Source organism: Paraphaeosphaeria sporulosa, assembly GCF_001642045.1.
Source record: "Paraphaeosphaeria sporulosa strain AP3s5-JAC2a unplaced genomic scaffold CC84scaffold_3, whole genome shotgun sequence".
Classification (NCBI taxonomy): Eukaryota; Fungi; Ascomycota; class Dothideomycetes; order Pleosporales; family Didymosphaeriaceae; genus Paraphaeosphaeria; species Paraphaeosphaeria sporulosa.
In genome coordinates, this window is record NW_017253362.1 from 795,969 (window position 1) to 813,078 (window position 17,110).

A 17,110-nucleotide genomic window follows, 5' to 3' on the forward strand; every position below is an offset into this window, starting at 1 on the left:
ACTCAGTAGGGTGCCGAAACAATTACTTCCAAACTCTCGAGTGTTCGGCACATAATCAAAGGTATCCTACAAATGATTGCAGATTGTTCAAGTAAATTGTTTTGGAGGTAGCTATAAAGGGCGCAGATAGCGACGAAGGCAGGAAAAGCCTATACACGATGCGACGACATGTCTGCCCATGTGCGTTCATAGACGGGGTATGATCAATTCGTGCGTCCGTGTGTACGCACACCTGACTAACGCCTCATGATCGCAAAGGCCGCCTTGTGTTCCGTTCCGATCCCAAACCAACATTGAAATACACAGATCCTGTTCTGAATAACGCCGAAAGCGTAGACCCCTGCGATCGTTACAAAGCGATCGACATGACCGTGACTCGGTCGCGCTCGGATGTGCCTGAGCGCACTCTGGGTATCTAAGTGTAAAGAGAAGAGATGATGGAAGCCGGTAGAGCTGGATTAATTCGATAGTGTTGAAGACAAGGATGAAACGAAGAGTGGAGTCATTTTAGGCGCCGTTGAGTAAAAATGGAGTGACACGACGCCTGATGCTGGATAGAGATATCGGGCCGTTTCACAAACCGGGGGTCGCGGAACGGGTACCGTGGAGACCGGCAAATGGCCTAGAACGAGAAGCGGTACGCTAAAACCACGTCATGAATGTTTTTCGGACCCCAAGCGTCAGTGGTTAGGGAATGCCCAATCGTGGTGTGATCACTTGAAGAGGCTCATCGATAGCCTCTTCGACTTGTGACGCATCCTCTTGATAATGCTCACAGAGTCGCCCTGGGTGGAGGTGGATGAGTGGCGCACGCTCTCTGGCCCTTCGCTGGAAGTGTCACTGGGGCTGCTGGACAAGGCTACCCCGTCGTCTTCATTCACGTCGGCCAGCGGAGCCGGGTATGGTGATGGCAGAGGCGGCTCGGGAGCGACCTTCAGGTAGGCGTCCACACGAGCGTTGAGGGCGCGATTTTTCTCTTGTGCCAGAATTGCGATGCTGTTGCTGCTGTCGGTCCTAGACAGGCTGCCGCGACGGGACTCGCGACGCGCAGTATTCAGGCTAAGCGATGGTGTGCGGGAAAGACCTCCTATGGCAGGTGCTCGGTCATTGCCGACAAGGCGGTACTCGGATTTGGTCAAGTTCCATCCTGAGCAGTAAGGACAGAAGTCGCATTTGATCTCCCATCCTGCTAGACCGAGCTTCTTGTCGCAGTTGGAGAGGTCGGTGGACGGGCTGCAGGCGCGCGACAGGTGGTACCACCGGTGCCGACAAGGCATGAGGGAAACGTTGAGTTCGGCAACGCACATGATGTCGGAAGGTGCTTCAAGTGATGTCGAGATATGTCCGGGTGGGAAGGACGCTGCCTTCGGGCAGGCTGTGGGTTGCTAGAGACGACGTCGTGAAGAGTGACTGGTGGTGTGAAGGCTGCGTGGCGTTGGCTGTGGTAGCAGCGTGATGAGTGAATCGGGAGCGATGGCTGGACGTAGCGGCCACGGCGTCGATCGAAAGGCGGCGGGCTATGTATGGGACATGCACGGGGCACCGATGACAAGGTGGGGAGACGGTGTTTCCAGTGCGTAACGAGGACGTGGTCTGATATGGCGATGCAGGCGGTGCAACGAGGTCGTGTGCCAAGCCGGCGATGGTGATAGGTGGACGGGGTGGTGATGATCCCCCTTGGTTCCTTCCTTGGTTGCGTGAAGCAGCCGGAATGACGCAGGCGAGGGTGCAGGAGCAGGAATGAGCAAGCCAGATGCTCAGCAGCGGAAGGTGCGGGTGCTGGTAGCGGTGGTGACGGGGCGTGTGGAATGCAAATGCAGGACGACAAACGGATGGTCAGCCTTGTCTACTGCAACAGGCGGCGTAGGGTGAATCAGACGGCACCACCATGGCGGCGGAGCCCGCTTTAATAAGTGTCCCAGGGCGTTGGGGCAGCTGGGCGGAGGCTTGAGTACACATGGAAGACCCCTAGCTCGGGTGGAGATTGTCGCCTGGCGACGTCGCGTCCCAAGCAGGCCAGGAGGTCTTGTGCGTTTCCGCAAGCAGGCTAGACATTCACTCGCGGGACGAGGAGCACGCGGAAAAGGAGCTAGCGACAGTTGGTGACGGCCCCCGGCAGATCTGTTACCAGTGCGTTGGGCTCGACAACACCCGCCAGCACTGCCAATCTCACCGCACTGGCGCTGCGGCGTCGACATGTCGCGGTGCGGTCGCAACGTGGAGGCGCCATTGGCTGCAGGGCGCACCTGTCTGAGGATGCGGTGAGTCTGTGCTACGAGCGTCCTGACTCCTGTCCCGACGATGCTTCGAGAAGGGAGCTGAGGCCCGCCCTTGAGTCTGCCCAAACGGCGACTGGCAGGGGGGCAGGGGCCGGGGATCACCAAGAGTCGTCCCGCGCACGAAGCACCGAGGCCAGACGACGGTGTCAAAACAGCCGTCCTGGGCGAGGCGAGGGCGAGTGCCCCAAGGCCCGTCCAAGACGGCACCGTCGCTTTCCTCCCGCCGTCCCGGCTTGTCAGCTGTGCCCAAGGACCTCGCATGCGCCCAACATCATCAAACCTTTGCTTTGTGTGCATGCAAACGTGGTCCTTAGGAGGTGCCGCTATCAGCCGTCGGTAGCGAGCACCAGCAGGGAAACATGCCCGGGGAACACAGAGCGGGTGAATCCATCCAACGAGCCGCCTGTTTCTTTTTTGATGAAGTCATGCCTAAATCGCGGCGGAATCACCCTCTGGCGCCTGCACGGCATCCCTGTCGCGTTTGATCGTGCCACACTCATCTGCTGCAGAACAAAGCATAGCAACCCAGTATGTCGACTGTGCAGGTGTAACAAAGAAAGATAACGCGAGATCGCCCGGCCCAATGGTCGAAGAAGCAAGCATCCTTCAGATACCCAGCTAGTTACACGGACGTGGACTATCAAACCTTAGCGTGCTGGGGTCTCTGTGGGCACGTTGAGCTGGACGCGCAGCGAGAGGCGTACCGTTGCGATGTGCGGTGAGAAGGCACCATTCCTGCGCAATATCCCAATCCGTCACATCCTCTCGTTGGTCGCATGTCAACCAAAGCAAAGACTGGCCCTGTTTTGGGCCAAAGCCCCACGTTATCGACCCATTTTGCGGCAGAGTCCGCTCCTCCCACATACATCCATGGCAGATTATCAATCCATCCCATCACCGTGCGGGCTGACGCGGAAAGGAGAAGTTGAGACACACAGACAGTATCGCTGCCGCAAGCAGGGATCCCAGATTCTGGCACAGCCCCAACGCCATCCTGCACCCTAGTCGCGGCGCCGTCCGCCATTCGATTCCGCTCCTCCCCATGCCCTTGGCAGCGACTTGGCCTGCTTGGCCGCGAGCTTGCGACCCCGCTCGCGGAACCAACACACGATGCCACGCGCGCCGTCACACTGTCGCATGTCCAATGGAACGCGACACAAGCCGAGGCGAACGCACGCGGAGGCCCCTACATGCCAAGAAGTCGTTCAGCTCTGCGTGTCTGGGGAAACAAAGTCTCACCATGCTGGGTCCTGAAGACCAAGAACCCGACAAGACGCTGGAGGTTCCAACCCCGCGGTCACGTCACCCTCTTCAGCGGCAGCGCGTCTTATCTTGTGAGGTAGATCCCGGCTCCGTAGCTTCACGGCCAACTTACCCCACAATCCCCAGCAAGCGCTAGTATCGCTATACTTCGTGCTTCGGAGTGGGCCTTGACCGGATAACGGACGAGTCTGCAGCATTCCAGACTCTATTATGTAGACCACACGTCACAGCAGGGTTCGACAGCCGGCATACTTGCATTCTGGTTTGCGGAAATCTGTGCTATATGTCCAATCTGTCGAATCCTAGGCAGCTATTGCCGACTACCAGGTTCATCATACATGGACAACGCTGCAACTCCTCTGCATTAAAACACCTAAACGGACACGGCATATGACTTGATGTGTCCCAAAAAATATCCCAGAAGACTGTATGCCTTTAGCCGACTTAGCAAAGTATGCGATCAATGTGCCCAGCGGATTTCTCTACTTCTAGGCTTGGAAGTTCTCCATTCGAATACTTGACAGTGGACCTTAGGGCAACTTAGACTATTGAAGGTCTTCTTTATCTTCACCTGATACTGCATTCCTAGCGTTCATGTCTACACAAGCGCGGGCCAGGTCCTCCACTATGTCACAAGCTGTTCGCCGTTATGGGCTTTCGGTCAGTCACCACAACATCCCTGCTCACGTCTGCCAGCGCCTGCACACCAACACCGTCCACATGCCATTCTCCTTCACCATGTCACACTGGCTGGTCCTCGATCCCGATCCCGCTCTCAGCCCCGAGCAAGTTTCCGCAGCTTGGTGAGGCTTGGTCTCCTTGGCGCCCGTCCATCCTTCCGCCTCTTCGCACCACAACATATCGCACACGACCTCCCCAGCCCATAAAGCACGCCCAAAACACCCGTGTAATCAGCATGTTCTTGCCTAGGCAGTCAGTTTGTCAACTGACTCCAGCAGCATAGTCGAGACTACTCAAGACAATGTCTAAAACGGATGAAACACAGACAAGAGAAGAGTGTCTTAGACAACACCAAGACCCCAGCCCTCTCCGCCTGCCGAGCCATCCCCGCACTCGGTCAGCTCGCGCCACTTTTACCCATCACTTATTATACGCCGGCGCCAGCCAGCCCGGCAAAGCAAGCCTTCGGCATGCCGACTAACCCGATGGCTCACCACGCAGTGGCACACGCAGTGGCCTACTCAGCAGTTCTGGCTCACCACCACGGTTGCACGACAGCAGAGGACGATAGTTCTGTTTATAGACCCGGGGGGTCCAGACCACACTGCGAGGCTTTGGCGCTCTACGCGCGGTGCTTATACCCAGGCGCATATGACAGCGGTTCTGTGCCCGGGTCTTGGGTCGGATCGTCGCGGACCCTTTGTGCAGCGTTGGCGGCCGGCAGTTGGGAGGAGCTCGTACGGCGTCCTATGAGGGGAGTGCGGCGTTGATGAGACGGTGTAGCGTGACATGAGGTCGTTTAGAGACTGACAGGCTGTGGGTGAAGGATAGCTGTTCAACAAGTCGAGTATACTCACGAGAAGAACTCATTGTAAAGCTGTGTACGAGGGTGACATATTCTTACGATGACTTTCAGCGCCCCTCTCTTAAAGCGGCGTGGGCTGAGTGGGAAGACTGGAGAACTGAGTAAGAAGGTTGGAACACTATTCTGACTGCACAATGAACATCTGAGACTGACGCGGGACCTTGTTTGCAATCAGGGTTGTTTTCCCTTCCCGCTGGGAAAGCCTCTGGTATCTTCTGATGCTCATATTCTGGATCTCTAGCCAATGCGCTCGGTATCTTCATTTGCCTTTCTCACCGCAATCCTCTCGCTACCCTTTGTCTTCTCGAGTTCCATGTACGTGCCATTGGATAGTGACTTGCTCTGGAATGAAAACTCTGTCTTGTATTCCGAGGCGCTCGATGTCCCGAACGTCGACTTGACGGATTGTATGAATTTCGGCACAATCCCGCTGTCCCTAAAGAAAGGTCCATACGTCGGCAAGCAAGCGGCAATGACTGAAGTGTTTGGTTCGATTCCTGACCAGATGAAAGCGTTGGTAATCGAGCTGTACTGATTCTTGCCGAAATCGGAAAGCCCATTGATGGATTGATAGAAGAGCACAAATCGAACAATTGCACTGATGCAGACAAAGCTTCCGAGCCAGAAGATACCGACAATCGATAATTTCCGCCTTGTGTCAATCTTGAGGGTCCGGATCACAGGGATCGGGAAGCAGAGGATGGCGATGTCGAACACGATGGACAGACCACAAAAGGCCAGATACCACGCATTGAAGTCAAAGCGATGCTTCGCGAGGGCAGCATTCTTCCATGAGGAATCTATTGGATCACCGATCAAGAAGATGACCTGTAATATGTTAGCAAGAATCTTTCAATAAGATCTTGGCTATATACAATGATGGCAGATATCCACCAGAGGGATAGCAAGCCAATCATGGCCATACAGGCTTTGCGAAATCGATGGCTTATGTAAAATATTTGCCAATAGAAGAGCAGTATTGACACCTTGACGGTGTAGAGCGCCGTCACTAGCAGAAAGTTTGATATCCACAACGTCTGCCATCCTTTTAGTGTCAAACAAAAATGTTGTTTTTGGATATTTTCCATACCCTCAAGGCTAGGTTTGCGTACTCGCGTTGGCCTATGGTGATCCTATTGATTCCCCCCAAGCCGGCAGCAACAAACGTGTTGACTGAATGGCCCCAGCAGAAGACCTTTTTGAATCTTAGTAGTGCTCGAGATATTACGATAATAATTGTCGCTCACCAAGGTGATAAATATCATCCAGTCATCGCCAGAGAAAATCTTCTTGCCAGTCCATCTTTTGGCCATGCATCTCAATATAACAGCCGTGGTTGCAATAGTCGGAAGCGAAATCGCGACGCTGAATAGCGCGGTATCGACGAAAGCTGCATTCGGATCTGGATCGCGTCCTAATAACATGGAATTGGCTAACATAATGTAGAAGAGATGCGTGCTTAAAGATTGGATGCGATGGGATGCAGAAAGAACATATAGTTTATCGTCTGTTGGAGATTTGGAAAGAGCTGGTGGCAGGATCCACGGTTCCAAGGGCTTCCCAATATCGTTTTAAAGACAGATGTAGCCATGCCAATCTTATCGGACTCCGGCAACTGTAACTACCTAGGTAAGCTACACCCACTCAGAAAGCCCAAACTAGAGTTCTCCGGTTAAGAACCACATGGGCGACATTAATCTACAGGGACTAGACACCACCCAGCACGAGTACGACCAAGAACAAGGGCCATGATTAGCACTGCCTCTCCCCAAGGAAACACAGTCCCGATTAATCCCTGATGCATTTCAACTCCTTGCTGCAGCCATCCGCCCCGAGGGTTCTACGGCTCTCTATCTCCCATGATGCCGAAACAAGACCGGTGCAGCCCAATGTTTAACGATAGCGGAGATTTTGGGTGTACTGATTCTTTTCGTGGCAAGAAATTCTGCATCTCAGTTCTATGTTTGTCTGGCACAGTGAAGGCGTACACGGTAGAAGCGACCAAGCGGACGCCGGTGCTATGGTCGGGATTGTAGTACTGATGTAAAGGGACCAAAAGGGCTTAGTATACGCAATGATACAGCCGTGGGGTACGTGGGGCAACCAATGACTAGCGAACCGAACCGCCTGCTTCATTTTCGCGGGGCCAAAATGCCCTCCCGTTCTCCCGTCATCCTCTACCGTCCTCGGATGTAAGTAGTATCAATCGGAGATTTACAAAAGGGGCGAGGCATGGTCGTATTGGGCGCAGTCGTTGAATGATGCTGTCTCATTTTGGGTTTAGTGTACGCACTGTGCACTCGTTCATGAAAACCCGACCGGACTGCTATAGCCGCAGAGTAAGTCCACCCAGAAGAGCTCGAAGGGCGAATCGAAGAAGCTCGACGAAAATGAGGGTACCTTGTCGATGATAGTTTTGTTGTTCGTGGCGACATTGCTTGGGACTTGTTATAGTCTTGCGTCTCGGCTCGATCGATCATAATGATGCGGTAAGTGTGTCGGATGGGGTGTCCGAGTGGAAGAGCGTGGCTAATGCCGCAGATGAGAGGGAGAAAGCCATTGCATTGTTTGGGTGGCAGGACGGCTCTGCTGTCTTTGTGTGCCTCTCCACTTGCACGCTTGTACTGCTCTGATGACGAAGCGATTTTGTATGTAACATCCTCCACCATTTCATTGTATTGTTGGTCAAGAAGGCGATTGATAGGAGTTTTGCTCGACTGAGATCTTGTGCGGGAGAAGGCATCTGGACTGTCGCCGCGACTATGTCAATCCAGTATATTAATACAACATCCAAATATCGGCTTTACTACGCTAGTGTTCTTAATTAGCCTTCTAACTGTGCTCTCAATTGTAGCTAACGTGTACCTTGAGTCCAATACAATATGTGAAGAACGGCTTTGCTGGCGGCGCCGAAGAGCTCCAAGCTTGGATGGCTACTCGAAGAGTGTATCTTTTCTCAGATGTAGCGCATCTCTATTATTGCGATAATTCGAGCGCGTACTTATTCCACTATTGCTTCATTCTACCTAATCCAATTTTGTAGAGAACATTCTATCAAAGATGTCGTTGTTGGTCAAACAAAGTGAACCTTAGAACATATAGCGCTGCCCATAGTCACTACCTACTGCACCTAACGGATGAGCCTAAGCACCCTCAACAGGTCACCAGTAACACCCATAGCCGTGACATCGCCGCCCGCACCCGCACCCTGGATGATGAGCGGGTTGTCACCGTAGCGCTTCGTGTAGAAAGCGATGATGTTGTCGCTACCCTTGAGAGCAGCAATAGGGTGGCTCTTGTCGAACTTCTCCAGCCCGACCTTGACGTCGCCATTCTGCACGTCTATGCTACCGACAAAGCGGACGACCTTGTCTTCCTTCTCGGCGTCGGCTTTGAGTTGGTCCATCTGGCCGTCGAACTCGGGCAGACGGGAGAGGAACTCGTCGCCTGAGGAGGCAGACTCGAGCTCCTTGGGGATGAGGGATTGGACGGGGAAGGAGGTGGGCGACTCGACTTTCAGGCCGGCGATACGGGCCTGGTTGCGGTGAGGGTCAGCATGCTCGAGAAGATCAATGATGGCGGTGACTACGTACCAGAATAGTGAGCTTGCGCGCGACATCCAGACCATTTAGATCGTCTCTTGGATCCGGCTCCGTGTATCCCAGGTCCTTTGCCTTCTTCACTTCAGCCGAGAACTTGCCTCCGCCGCCGTTGGTCGGCTGGAACGAGTTGAAGAGGAAACTCATGGTGCCGCTGAAGACGCCCTCGATCTTGCGGATCTCATCGCCGGTCCGTATGAGATCCTTCAGGGTGACGATGACGGGCAGGCCCGCGCCGACGGAGGACTCATGGAAGACGTAGCCGCCGGCGCCCAGGCCATTGGCGCCGGTGCCGTTGGATGCGACGTTGAAGATGTCCTCCCAGAGCTTGTAGGAGCCGGAGAAGGCCTTCTTGTTGGGCGTCACGATCGAGATGCCTTTCTTCAGGAAGAGAGGGTATGAGTCGGCGACCTCCTGGTTCGAGGTGTTGTCGACAAGGATGACCTTGCCTGGGGCTTTTACTAGGTAGTCGGCGAGCTGTGGAGGAGGCAAGGGGGCGGTAGAGGAGGCTTGGAGCTCCGACTCCCAGCTCGAGAGCTGTTGGGACTTGTAGTCGGCGTGCAAGAGGGCCTTTTTGGATGTGCTGAGGTAGATGAGGGAGAGGTAGGTGGGAGCGGCGGGGGATTGGGAGAGCGATTGTGCGAGGGACGATAGCTGGGCTAGGAAGCACTTTCCAACGCCTCCGGCACCTGTTCATGGTCAGCAGTTTAGTCAATGGCATGTGCCATGAGGAGGAATAGCTACCAATGACTGCAACGAAGACCTGGCGTGGGAGAGGCATGATTGTGTGGTTATCTGAATAGGGAAATGCGGATGGAGTTTCTGTTAGACGAGGAAGTGATTGAGAGATTATCTCCCGGTGCTGATCGGAGCAATTAGGGTTTTGCCGTATATGGTGACAAGAAACATCCACCCCGCTTTGGACTCGTGTTTGCGGACACCCCACCACCGAAGCTCCCTAGCTCCTGGTCCGACATCGCCGCCAGGGATCGTTCAGCCCTACCGATATCGATAACGCTACGGCACCCCGACCATTGTTGCGTCCAACAGCTCTGTTGTCTGCACGCGCGTTGGTCGTCCACGAAGCGCCTTTCCAGGAAGCGCGACCGTGGACCAAACAAGCTTGCCAAGCCGACGGCCAGCACCAGCACCCGACATCAGCACGCGCTCGCAAGTCACCCCTCGCAGCCGCCACGGCTGATTATCTCAACAATGTCGCACTTGTCCAAGAAAGACGCGCACCTCTACAACCAAGACCGACCAAGCTCCCGCCCGAAAGGCAAGCCCATCTCCTCGGCCAGCTCCATAGCCCTCTCCTCCACGCTTTCGAGCCTCATCAAAACCGCCTCCTCCGACGCCTCCAAGCCCGCCGCCGGCCGCGCACGATCCACGAAAGAAGACATCTTCAAGTCACACAACAAAGGCGTAAACAAGCGCGCAGCAAAAGACTTGGAAGACTCCCAATTCACACAGAAACACCGCAAGCTCACGAGCGACGAGAAGGCAGAGGATGAGGCGCACTGGAAGCGCGCAAAGCGGCGCATGGAGGAAAAGGCACGCCTATACAACGCACTGAAGCGGGGCGACATAGAAGATGTCGACGACAAGTACGGCGTAGACTTTGATGCCAAGTGGGCGGAGCAGCAGGAGAAGGGAGGCGCAGGTGCAGACTCGTCGAGCTCCGAGTCTGAAGCGTCGGACGAGGAGCTGGTTGAGTACCAGGACGAGTTTGGCCGGACGCGGAAGGGCACGCGGGCGGAGATGGCGCGGGAGGAGCGACGGAAACGCACGCTTGCGGCTGACGAGCCGGATCGCTTCACCGCGCGGCCGAGCATGCCAACGAATATCATATACGGGGATGCCGTGCAGAGCCAGGCCTTCAACCCCGACGAGACTATCGCGCAGCAGATGGCCGAGCTTGCGGCCAAGCGCGACAAGGAGCTTACTCCGCCTCCGGACGAGCACTTTGATGGGCGCCAAGAGGTGCGGCAGCGTGGCACGGCGTTCATGCACTTCTCCAAGGATGAGGAGGAGAGGAGGAAGCAGATGTCGAATCTGGAGAAGGAGAGACAGGAGACGGAGCGGGCGCGGCGCGAGCGCAAAGAGCAGATTGAGAAGAGGAAGGAGATGATTAAGGAGAAGAAACGCGCGATTCAGGAGAAGAAGGCAAAGGGCCAAGCTGACCGGTTCTTGAATGAGCTGGGAGCAGAACTATTTGGTGAGAGGAAGGAGGAGGGTGATGAGAAGGGTGCGTAGAGTTGCCATGATACCCAATGAATATGTATAAAGTTCCTCCTTCGAGTCCTACCCGAACCCTTCTAAAAGACCTATTACGTACGCGCTAATATGTTGAGCAATGAGTGCTATAATTTCAGCATAGATATGCAGAACCCAAGGTCTTCGTTCCGACATTCCCACCATCCTCACCTCACCTCGTCTCACCCCCAACCATAACCCCCCGAACCCACTCCCCAAACCCCCCCTCCACACTCTTACTAAACGCAATCCAAAACGCCATCGTCTCGCTCACCGCCGGCGGACAATGCTCCACCAGCGCCTTCACACTAACTTCCCTAAACCCCCTCACCTCAAACAGCTGATCCACCCACGTCAAATCCGCACCCCCAACACTACTCCCCCAATCATTCTTCATGCGCTGCATCAACGCAAACGCCTCCTTCGAAATAGGGGCTACACTATCCCACCCGTTGTCCCCAGGCTTCCCTGCAACGACGGAGAGATACAGGTGCGACAAGCAGACCTCGCGTGCCAGGTAGCCGCACAGCGCGCCCCACTCCAGACGATCGAATTCCTTGGTGTACGGCAGTCCCTTCTTGGTGAGCGCGACATGCCTCACAGAATCCCTCGCTATCGGCGTCAGATCCGAGAAGAACGGGACCGCGGCCTCGATGCTGGTGTGGAAGCTGAACGTGTAGTTCGCGTAGAGGACTTTCGCGGCTTCGGCGTGAATCTGGTGGCTCAGCGACAAGAGGGACGGCACGGTGTGTCGGAGGTGCGCGGTGTACGGTGAGAGCAGCACGCGGTAGGTGGTGGGCGTTGTGGTGGTGAGGAAGGGGCCTGTCGCGCCGGTTATTAAGCCTTTGGGTTTTGCGAGCCAGGTAAATACACAATGCGCGCGGAAACCGTTTGTACTAGGTCGGGGAAAGAAGCTTACCAGTGCGGACGTGGTAGGTGGACCGGAGTCTCCAGCCGCGGGAGCTGTTTACGCCGGCGTAAGGGTCGATGGTGCGGACGGCGAGGGTGAAGGGCGTATCGTTTGTGTCGCTTGAGTGATATGTGTGGAAGTCCGGGAGGAGATTGGCGACGGAGGTCGAGTGCGAGGATGAAGGTGTCGCAGAAGGGAAGAGCAGGTATTCATATACCATGAGGCGGATCTCAAAGGGAAGGCGAAGCAGCGGTGAGGTTGGTTCGGCCATGTTTCTGGCAGTGCGGTAATTTTCTTTCTAGCAATATTATTCTCGAGCATATGTTTTGAACGAAGACGCGGTCTCAATCGTGGAAAATATCGTTCTGCAATGAGGTCAGTTCAGTCACGCGTCGTCCATGCAGGTGCTCCATACTTACGAAAGACCACGTCCAGAACCAGCGCAGCGTACCTCTCTCTTCTTACACCAGCACAGGTATTCTCGTCTTACAATTAGAGTCTGCTCCAAATTGCCTCTTCATACCAAAAGGAATTCCCAGAATCACTCCGACAATTGGGCGTCCTTGCCTTTTGAGCCGGCCTTCCCACATCTTAAAGCCATCATGGTGCGATAAGCTTAACTTTTTCTCAATTCCCCGAGCCGCCCCGACACCGATGCCCCAAGCAGCGCAGCACCGACGTGCGACATGCAGTAGCGGCGCCGTTAGACGCCGTTTTTCTCGATGCAGTGGATCTAGCCGGGATGACGTTTGCGCGCGATTCGACGACCCTCGCGCAGAGGAGGTCTGGCGGTCAACATACTCTCAGGAATGGTCAGCGAGAGGCGCCTTGTCCAACGTAATTCTAGTCTCCGAGGAGCATGGATATCACTGGAAAGGCGATCGGCTACATGCAATCCTGCGGCATTGCGCTGGCACCGAATTTCATTCTTGTTCACTCATACGCAAATGCTGCGGCCGTGTCAACACTTTTACTGGCACATATACGCGATTAGTACACATCGCGCTGCTATGTCTCATCGGAAGTCAGCGCCACTCGTATATTCGGCCAGGAACAGATCTTGCCCCTGCAGCCGAATTACAATGATCCCTGCGCAAATCCTTTGGAGGCGAGTGCTGCTCGTACGACAACAGCCTCACCGGAACTTCATAGACTTGAAATCCAAAATGCAATGGATGGGATGGAACGCCCTATTTACAATAAACATATTGAAAGCCTTACTTCGACCAGTGTGAGTAAAGGCATACCTAGGGAGCCCTGTTATACCAGAAATACATGCAAAAGCCTGAACTGGACGGACTTTGTAGAGAGCTCTACTTGCGGCCACTAGATTGCACCAACCTTGCTGCGCAGTGAAATAAATCCGGATAAACCCTCTACGACCAATGAGGGGCTCAATTATTTTCATGGAATCAGTGGTCACATATCAAGCGGTGAGTGAACAACGTCAACGAAAGGTGCCACTTTCATTCTGGCTGCATTCACGAGACATCTCAATCATTCGGGACAGCACTTTCCCATTCACACATGTTCATTGACATTTCACTATCCCGATCCATCCCATCCCACCCACTTCCGCCAGTTGCCGTGTTGCAAACTCCATAATCCCCATTCCATCCCAAACTAGACTAATGTTTAGACATCCCTATCCTCTCCCTTTCCTGAAGAACAAAACCAAGAAACAAAACAAGTTTTTTGCATCGATGCTTATAAAGTGGACCCACCCTTGCTCAAGACGCAAAACGCCATTCTGATCCGGTCCAGAAGTGAGAGGATGCAAGAGCAAAGCCAAATTCCAGAGAAAAAGAGATGAACAAGTCCCCGTCATAATACAAGTTAGGCCACTTTTAGCCGTTAATCAATCAGATATGCAGACAGAGTGAGGAGAGAAAGAGCCGGAGAAGAAGAGATAGAAATGAAAAGGCTATACTGTTTGATAACCTTTTCAAAGTCTAGCCGCGACATCTTGAGCAAAAGCGCAGCCAGAATGCCATCCTCCAATTTCAACTCAATACGAGGTCCGCAACGGAACCTCTAGTGCTGTTGATAGTTTGTGCCCCAGCCGCCACGGCTGTAAGACCCGTAACCACCACCGAATCCACCATACTGGCCAAAGTTGTTTTGATGGCTTCCGGCACCCTGGTGCCCCAATCCACCAAGACCACCACCGTACTGGTTGCCCTGGCCCTGGTTAAGATGACCTGGGTAACCGCCGAAGCCCTGCTGCTGAGGCAGGCCAGTTTGGCTCCCCTGGCTCTGCGGGTTGTTCGTAGCAGATCCGGGGCGGCCAGGCTGAGCCCCAAGAGCGGAAGGGCTGGGTCCGGCACTCTTGGTGTCGCCAAACGGCTTCAGGGAATCCTCGCTGGGGCCTTGCTGTTGTTGACCGTAGGAGCTTTGACCTCCGTAACCACCTTGAGGCTGGCGGTAAGAGTCCGGGATGCCACCGAATGCGCCAGAGCCAGCAGTAGCATTGTGCTGGTTCTGTCCAGCACCTGACACCGACCTGCCGTAGTCGCCCAGTCCTCCACCCAGTCCGGAGTCGCGGCCGTGAACAGAGGAGCCGCCAAAGGCGCCTACATTAGCCGGGGAGGACGAATGTTGATCGAAAGAACCCTGAGGAGGCATCCCACCGTAATGGTGCGATTGGCCATACATACTCTTTCCAAAGTTGGCGTACCCACCTTGGCCATAGCCGCCATACTGGCTGGCATAGTTGGCGTAGTATGGGTTCGATGCATAATACGGGTGAGTGTAAGGGTAGTTGCCCGCGTGTCCTGGCTGGCCATGCGGTTGCTGCATGTGCTGACCTTGTTGCTGCGATGCAGGCCCGCTCGGGTGCTGACCACCCAAAGCTGGGTTGGGAGTGTTGTGGCCGCTGTTTTGCGCCTCGTTGTATCGAGACTGCTGTTGGGATTGACTCTGGGAAAAGGTGGAGTCATTGGGCCCTGCCCCAAAAGCACTGCCGCTACGCTGTTGAGCGACTCCGGCTTCTTGTTGGCTTGGGGTGCCTTGCTGGCCATAGTTGCCGTAGTACTGCTGGTATGCGGCAGAGCGCTGTTGTTCGGAAGTTGGGTATTGAGACCCAAAGGCTTCTGGGGCAGATGAGAACCCGCCGATCTGAGTCTGAGATGGTTGTTGCTGAGCCTGCTGTTGACCGGGGTAGTCGTACTGGCTGGACTGCGGTGCTTGCTGGCCAAATGGATCGTAAGGCTTCTGCGGGGGTGCCGCGGTCTCTGCCTGGCCGTAGCGACCGAACTGGTTGTAGGGCTGCTGGCTTTGCGAGCCCTGGTTTTGCATTGCCTGCGAGGTGAGGGGGATTGACGGAGATTGTTGGGAGAGCGGCTGCTGGGGAACGGGAGGTAGACCGGGAGCCTGCTTGGGTGTGGGGATCGACTCCGGTTGCGACTCGGCGGCAGGCGCTTGTCGCGGCGCAGGAGGGAGAGCCGCCCTCGGTTGCGCAACCGGCGAGTGCTGAGGAGGCTGAGTGCGTGTCTCTGCATCTTCCCTATCTTCATCAACATCGAGGTCCGCATCAACATCGCCGTTCAGGCCCAAACTGCCGAACTGAACTGCTGCCTGGTTCACCGCGTGGTTTCCGGGCATGACAACCGCCTCCTGTTGTTCCTGAAGCCTTCTCTGGAAGCTCGTGCTACGGTGCGAGCCAGAGGTGGCCTTGAGTGCCGTCGTTTGGTATCCTCCAATGCCGGGACGACCAATCGGGGCCTGGCCCCCAGTGCTCAGCGGGGTTGCAACACTCGCGAGACTTCCGATATCCTTTGAGCTAGCAACCGTACTAGCAACAGTTTCCGTGGGCGGGCCGTTTGAGTCATCGGGTAGATGCTCGATGTTATCCTTCGTCAACTCATCCTTGGAAGGCGTGAGGGTAAGCTCGGGACCGGCGCCTTCTTCCTTATCGGGCGTCACCTGGGACGTCTCTTCGATGGGCGGTTCTTCAACAATATCATCCGCGACTAGCGGTGGAGGCACTTCCGCTACTTCGACCGGGGGTTCCTGTGCGACTTCGGGTACCTCTGCAGAAGGAGTGGGCTCTTCTGGCGGCGGCGCTGGTTTCGCGACAGGCTTCGGAACTGCAGGCTTCGGGACGGAGGCAAACATGCTGGCCCACGTCTTCGCGGCGGGGGCTGCAGCTGCAGGCTTGGGTGCCTCTAGCTTTGCGGTCGGGGCCTCGGCGGCCTTGGGCTGTGCGTCTTCCTTTGCTTCCGTGGCAGCAGGAGTCTCCCAAGCGTTCGACTCAGTGGTAGGAACTGAAGTCGGGCCAGAAGGTCCGCCAGTGCGTGTTCCGTTCGCAGCCCCTCCACGGCCCCGGAATCCTCCTCGACCACGGTCTGTGCCGCGTCCTCGACCACGAATGCTGTCGCCTCCACGGGCTCGGGCACTACCTCCGCGAGGAGTGGGCGCGCTATCGTTTGCAGCAGTGGTGTCCTTGACCTTGGAGCGGGATCGATCGCTGGCCTTCTTGACCTCAGCGAATTGGGAAACATGTCCTGGCGGGATGGTCAGCAAAGCTCGTCAGGCGCATCGGGGTCGCTATGCACCACGCGCAGCAGGCTGCATACGCGTGGGGTGCAGCTCGTAACACTCACCCTCAGTAATCTTCTCGACAGTCGAGGCAAGGTCTCCATCAGATTCTTCGAGCGCCAGGACAAGATCTACATCAGCCCAGTCGGGAAAGAGCTCTTTCAGAGTGCTCAATTGCGACGAATATTGTTTCTTGAGCTCGCCGAGCTGGCCCTGGTCTGCGGATGTGTCGATGGCGGCATCGCCGTTTGTCTGTTTGTTTGATCGCGGCCCTCGCGAGCCGTGGCCTCCCCTGCCGCCGCGAGCGGCACTCCTGCCGCGCGCAGGCCTGGACTGTACGTCAGACATGTGTGTGTTGTGATGTGTGTGCCTCTGCGAGATTGGCGTGAGGAGAAGGGTATTGTGGGGGATGATGTCGTTTGGAAGGAGAGATGGGGATGGGGCTAAACGAGGTAAGAAGCTTGGCGCAGGCAGGCGCGCTGGGGTTTGGCGCTGTCTCAGGCTCTGGAGTTACGGGAGAGGTGATTGCATGTGAGGTGAAGCGGGTGCAAGAATCGACTGCAGGGCTGAGCCGCGCGCTGGCTGTGCGCTGCTGCATTTCTTTCCTGGGCTGGTCGGGCTGAGCATCACGTGCCCTTGCAATCCTCTGCCCGTGTGGGTCGCTCGCCCAAGCCCAAGCTGCCCGCGCAGGCCGTCATCACGCCCACGCCCACGCCCA

The 17,110-nt window shown here is 55.6% G+C and overlaps 10 protein-coding genes across 10 annotated transcripts; 2 read left to right on the forward strand and 8 right to left on the reverse strand.

Annotated features, from left to right (window-relative positions):
- Window positions 1–713: 713 nt before the first annotated feature.
- Window positions 714–1,307, reverse strand: CC84DRAFT_1173649 (uncharacterized protein; the record flags this gene model as incomplete). The annotated part of the gene is made up of 1 exon (XM_018180048.1): window positions 714–1,307. One exon carries the CDS (start codon window positions 1,305–1,307, stop codon window positions 714–716), a length of 594 nt encoding a protein of 197 aa, XP_018038459.1.
- A 225-nt stretch (window positions 1,308–1,532) lies between these two features.
- CC84DRAFT_536889 (uncharacterized protein) lies at window positions 1,533–2,915 on the reverse strand. The gene has a single exon (XM_018186661.1). It carries the CDS (start codon window positions 2,574–2,576, stop codon window positions 1,758–1,760), a length of 819 nt encoding a protein of 272 aa, XP_018038460.1. The 5' UTR covers window positions 2,577–2,915; the 3' UTR covers window positions 1,533–1,757.
- CC84DRAFT_536930 (uncharacterized protein) lies at window positions 2,749–3,409 on the reverse strand. The gene has a single exon (XM_018186662.1). The coding sequence runs from the start codon at window positions 3,301–3,303 to the stop codon at window positions 2,920–2,922; it is 384 nt and encodes a 127-aa protein (XP_018038461.1). The 5' UTR covers window positions 3,304–3,409; the 3' UTR covers window positions 2,749–2,919.
- Window positions 3,410–4,443: 1,034 nt separating this feature from the next.
- Window positions 4,444–5,163, forward strand: CC84DRAFT_536933 (uncharacterized protein). Its single transcript, XM_018186663.1, has one exon. The coding sequence runs from the start codon at window positions 4,538–4,540 to the stop codon at window positions 4,991–4,993; it is 456 nt and encodes a 151-aa protein (XP_018038462.1). The 5' UTR covers window positions 4,444–4,537; the 3' UTR covers window positions 4,994–5,163.
- Window positions 5,164–5,325: 162 nt separating this feature from the next.
- CC84DRAFT_1257019 (uncharacterized protein) lies at window positions 5,326–6,527 on the reverse strand (the record flags this gene model as incomplete). The annotated part of the gene is made up of 4 exons (XM_018184690.1): window positions 5,326–5,916; window positions 5,964–6,125; window positions 6,179–6,283; window positions 6,336–6,527. 4 exons carry the CDS (start codon window positions 6,525–6,527, stop codon window positions 5,326–5,328), a joined length of 1,050 nt encoding a protein of 349 aa, XP_018038463.1.
- Window positions 6,528–7,125: 598 nt separating this feature from the next.
- Window positions 7,126–8,123, reverse strand: CC84DRAFT_551816 (uncharacterized protein). The gene is made up of 2 exons (XM_018186674.1): window positions 7,954–8,123; window positions 7,126–7,899 (listed from the first exon to the last, which is right to left on the reverse strand). Exon 2 carries the CDS (start codon window positions 7,755–7,757, stop codon window positions 7,266–7,268), a length of 492 nt encoding a protein of 163 aa, XP_018038464.1. The 5' UTR covers window positions 7,758–7,899; window positions 7,954–8,123; the 3' UTR covers window positions 7,126–7,265.
- CC84DRAFT_1162099 (uncharacterized protein) lies at window positions 7,961–9,597 on the reverse strand. Its single transcript, XM_018177907.1, has 3 exons — window positions 9,432–9,597; window positions 8,682–9,376; window positions 7,961–8,623 (listed from the first exon to the last, which is right to left on the reverse strand). The coding sequence occupies exons 1-3, from the start codon at window positions 9,466–9,468 to the stop codon at window positions 8,219–8,221; spliced, it is 1,137 nt and encodes a 378-aa protein (XP_018038465.1). The 5' UTR covers window positions 9,469–9,597; the 3' UTR covers window positions 7,961–8,218.
- Window positions 9,598–9,714: 117 nt separating this feature from the next.
- CC84DRAFT_1162100 (uncharacterized protein) lies at window positions 9,715–10,964 on the forward strand. The gene has a single exon (XM_018177908.1). The coding sequence runs from the start codon at window positions 9,900–9,902 to the stop codon at window positions 10,941–10,943; it is 1,044 nt and encodes a 347-aa protein (XP_018038466.1). The 5' UTR covers window positions 9,715–9,899; the 3' UTR covers window positions 10,944–10,964.
- Window positions 10,965–11,029: 65 nt separating this feature from the next.
- Window positions 11,030–12,340, reverse strand: CC84DRAFT_553346 (uncharacterized protein). The gene is made up of 3 exons (XM_018186675.1): window positions 12,269–12,340; window positions 11,863–12,218; window positions 11,030–11,765 (listed from the first exon to the last, which is right to left on the reverse strand). Exons 2-3 carry the CDS (start codon window positions 12,122–12,124, stop codon window positions 11,116–11,118), a joined length of 912 nt encoding a protein of 303 aa, XP_018038467.1. The 5' UTR covers window positions 12,125–12,218; window positions 12,269–12,340; the 3' UTR covers window positions 11,030–11,115.
- Window positions 12,341–13,400: 1,060 nt separating this feature from the next.
- Window positions 13,401–16,952, reverse strand: CC84DRAFT_1162102 (uncharacterized protein). Its single transcript, XM_018177909.1, has 2 exons — window positions 16,458–16,952; window positions 13,401–16,358 (listed from the first exon to the last, which is right to left on the reverse strand). Exons 1-2 carry the CDS (start codon window positions 16,738–16,740, stop codon window positions 13,888–13,890), a joined length of 2,754 nt encoding a protein of 917 aa, XP_018038468.1. The 5' UTR covers window positions 16,741–16,952; the 3' UTR covers window positions 13,401–13,887.
- Between the last annotated feature and the right edge of the window lie 158 nt (window positions 16,953–17,110).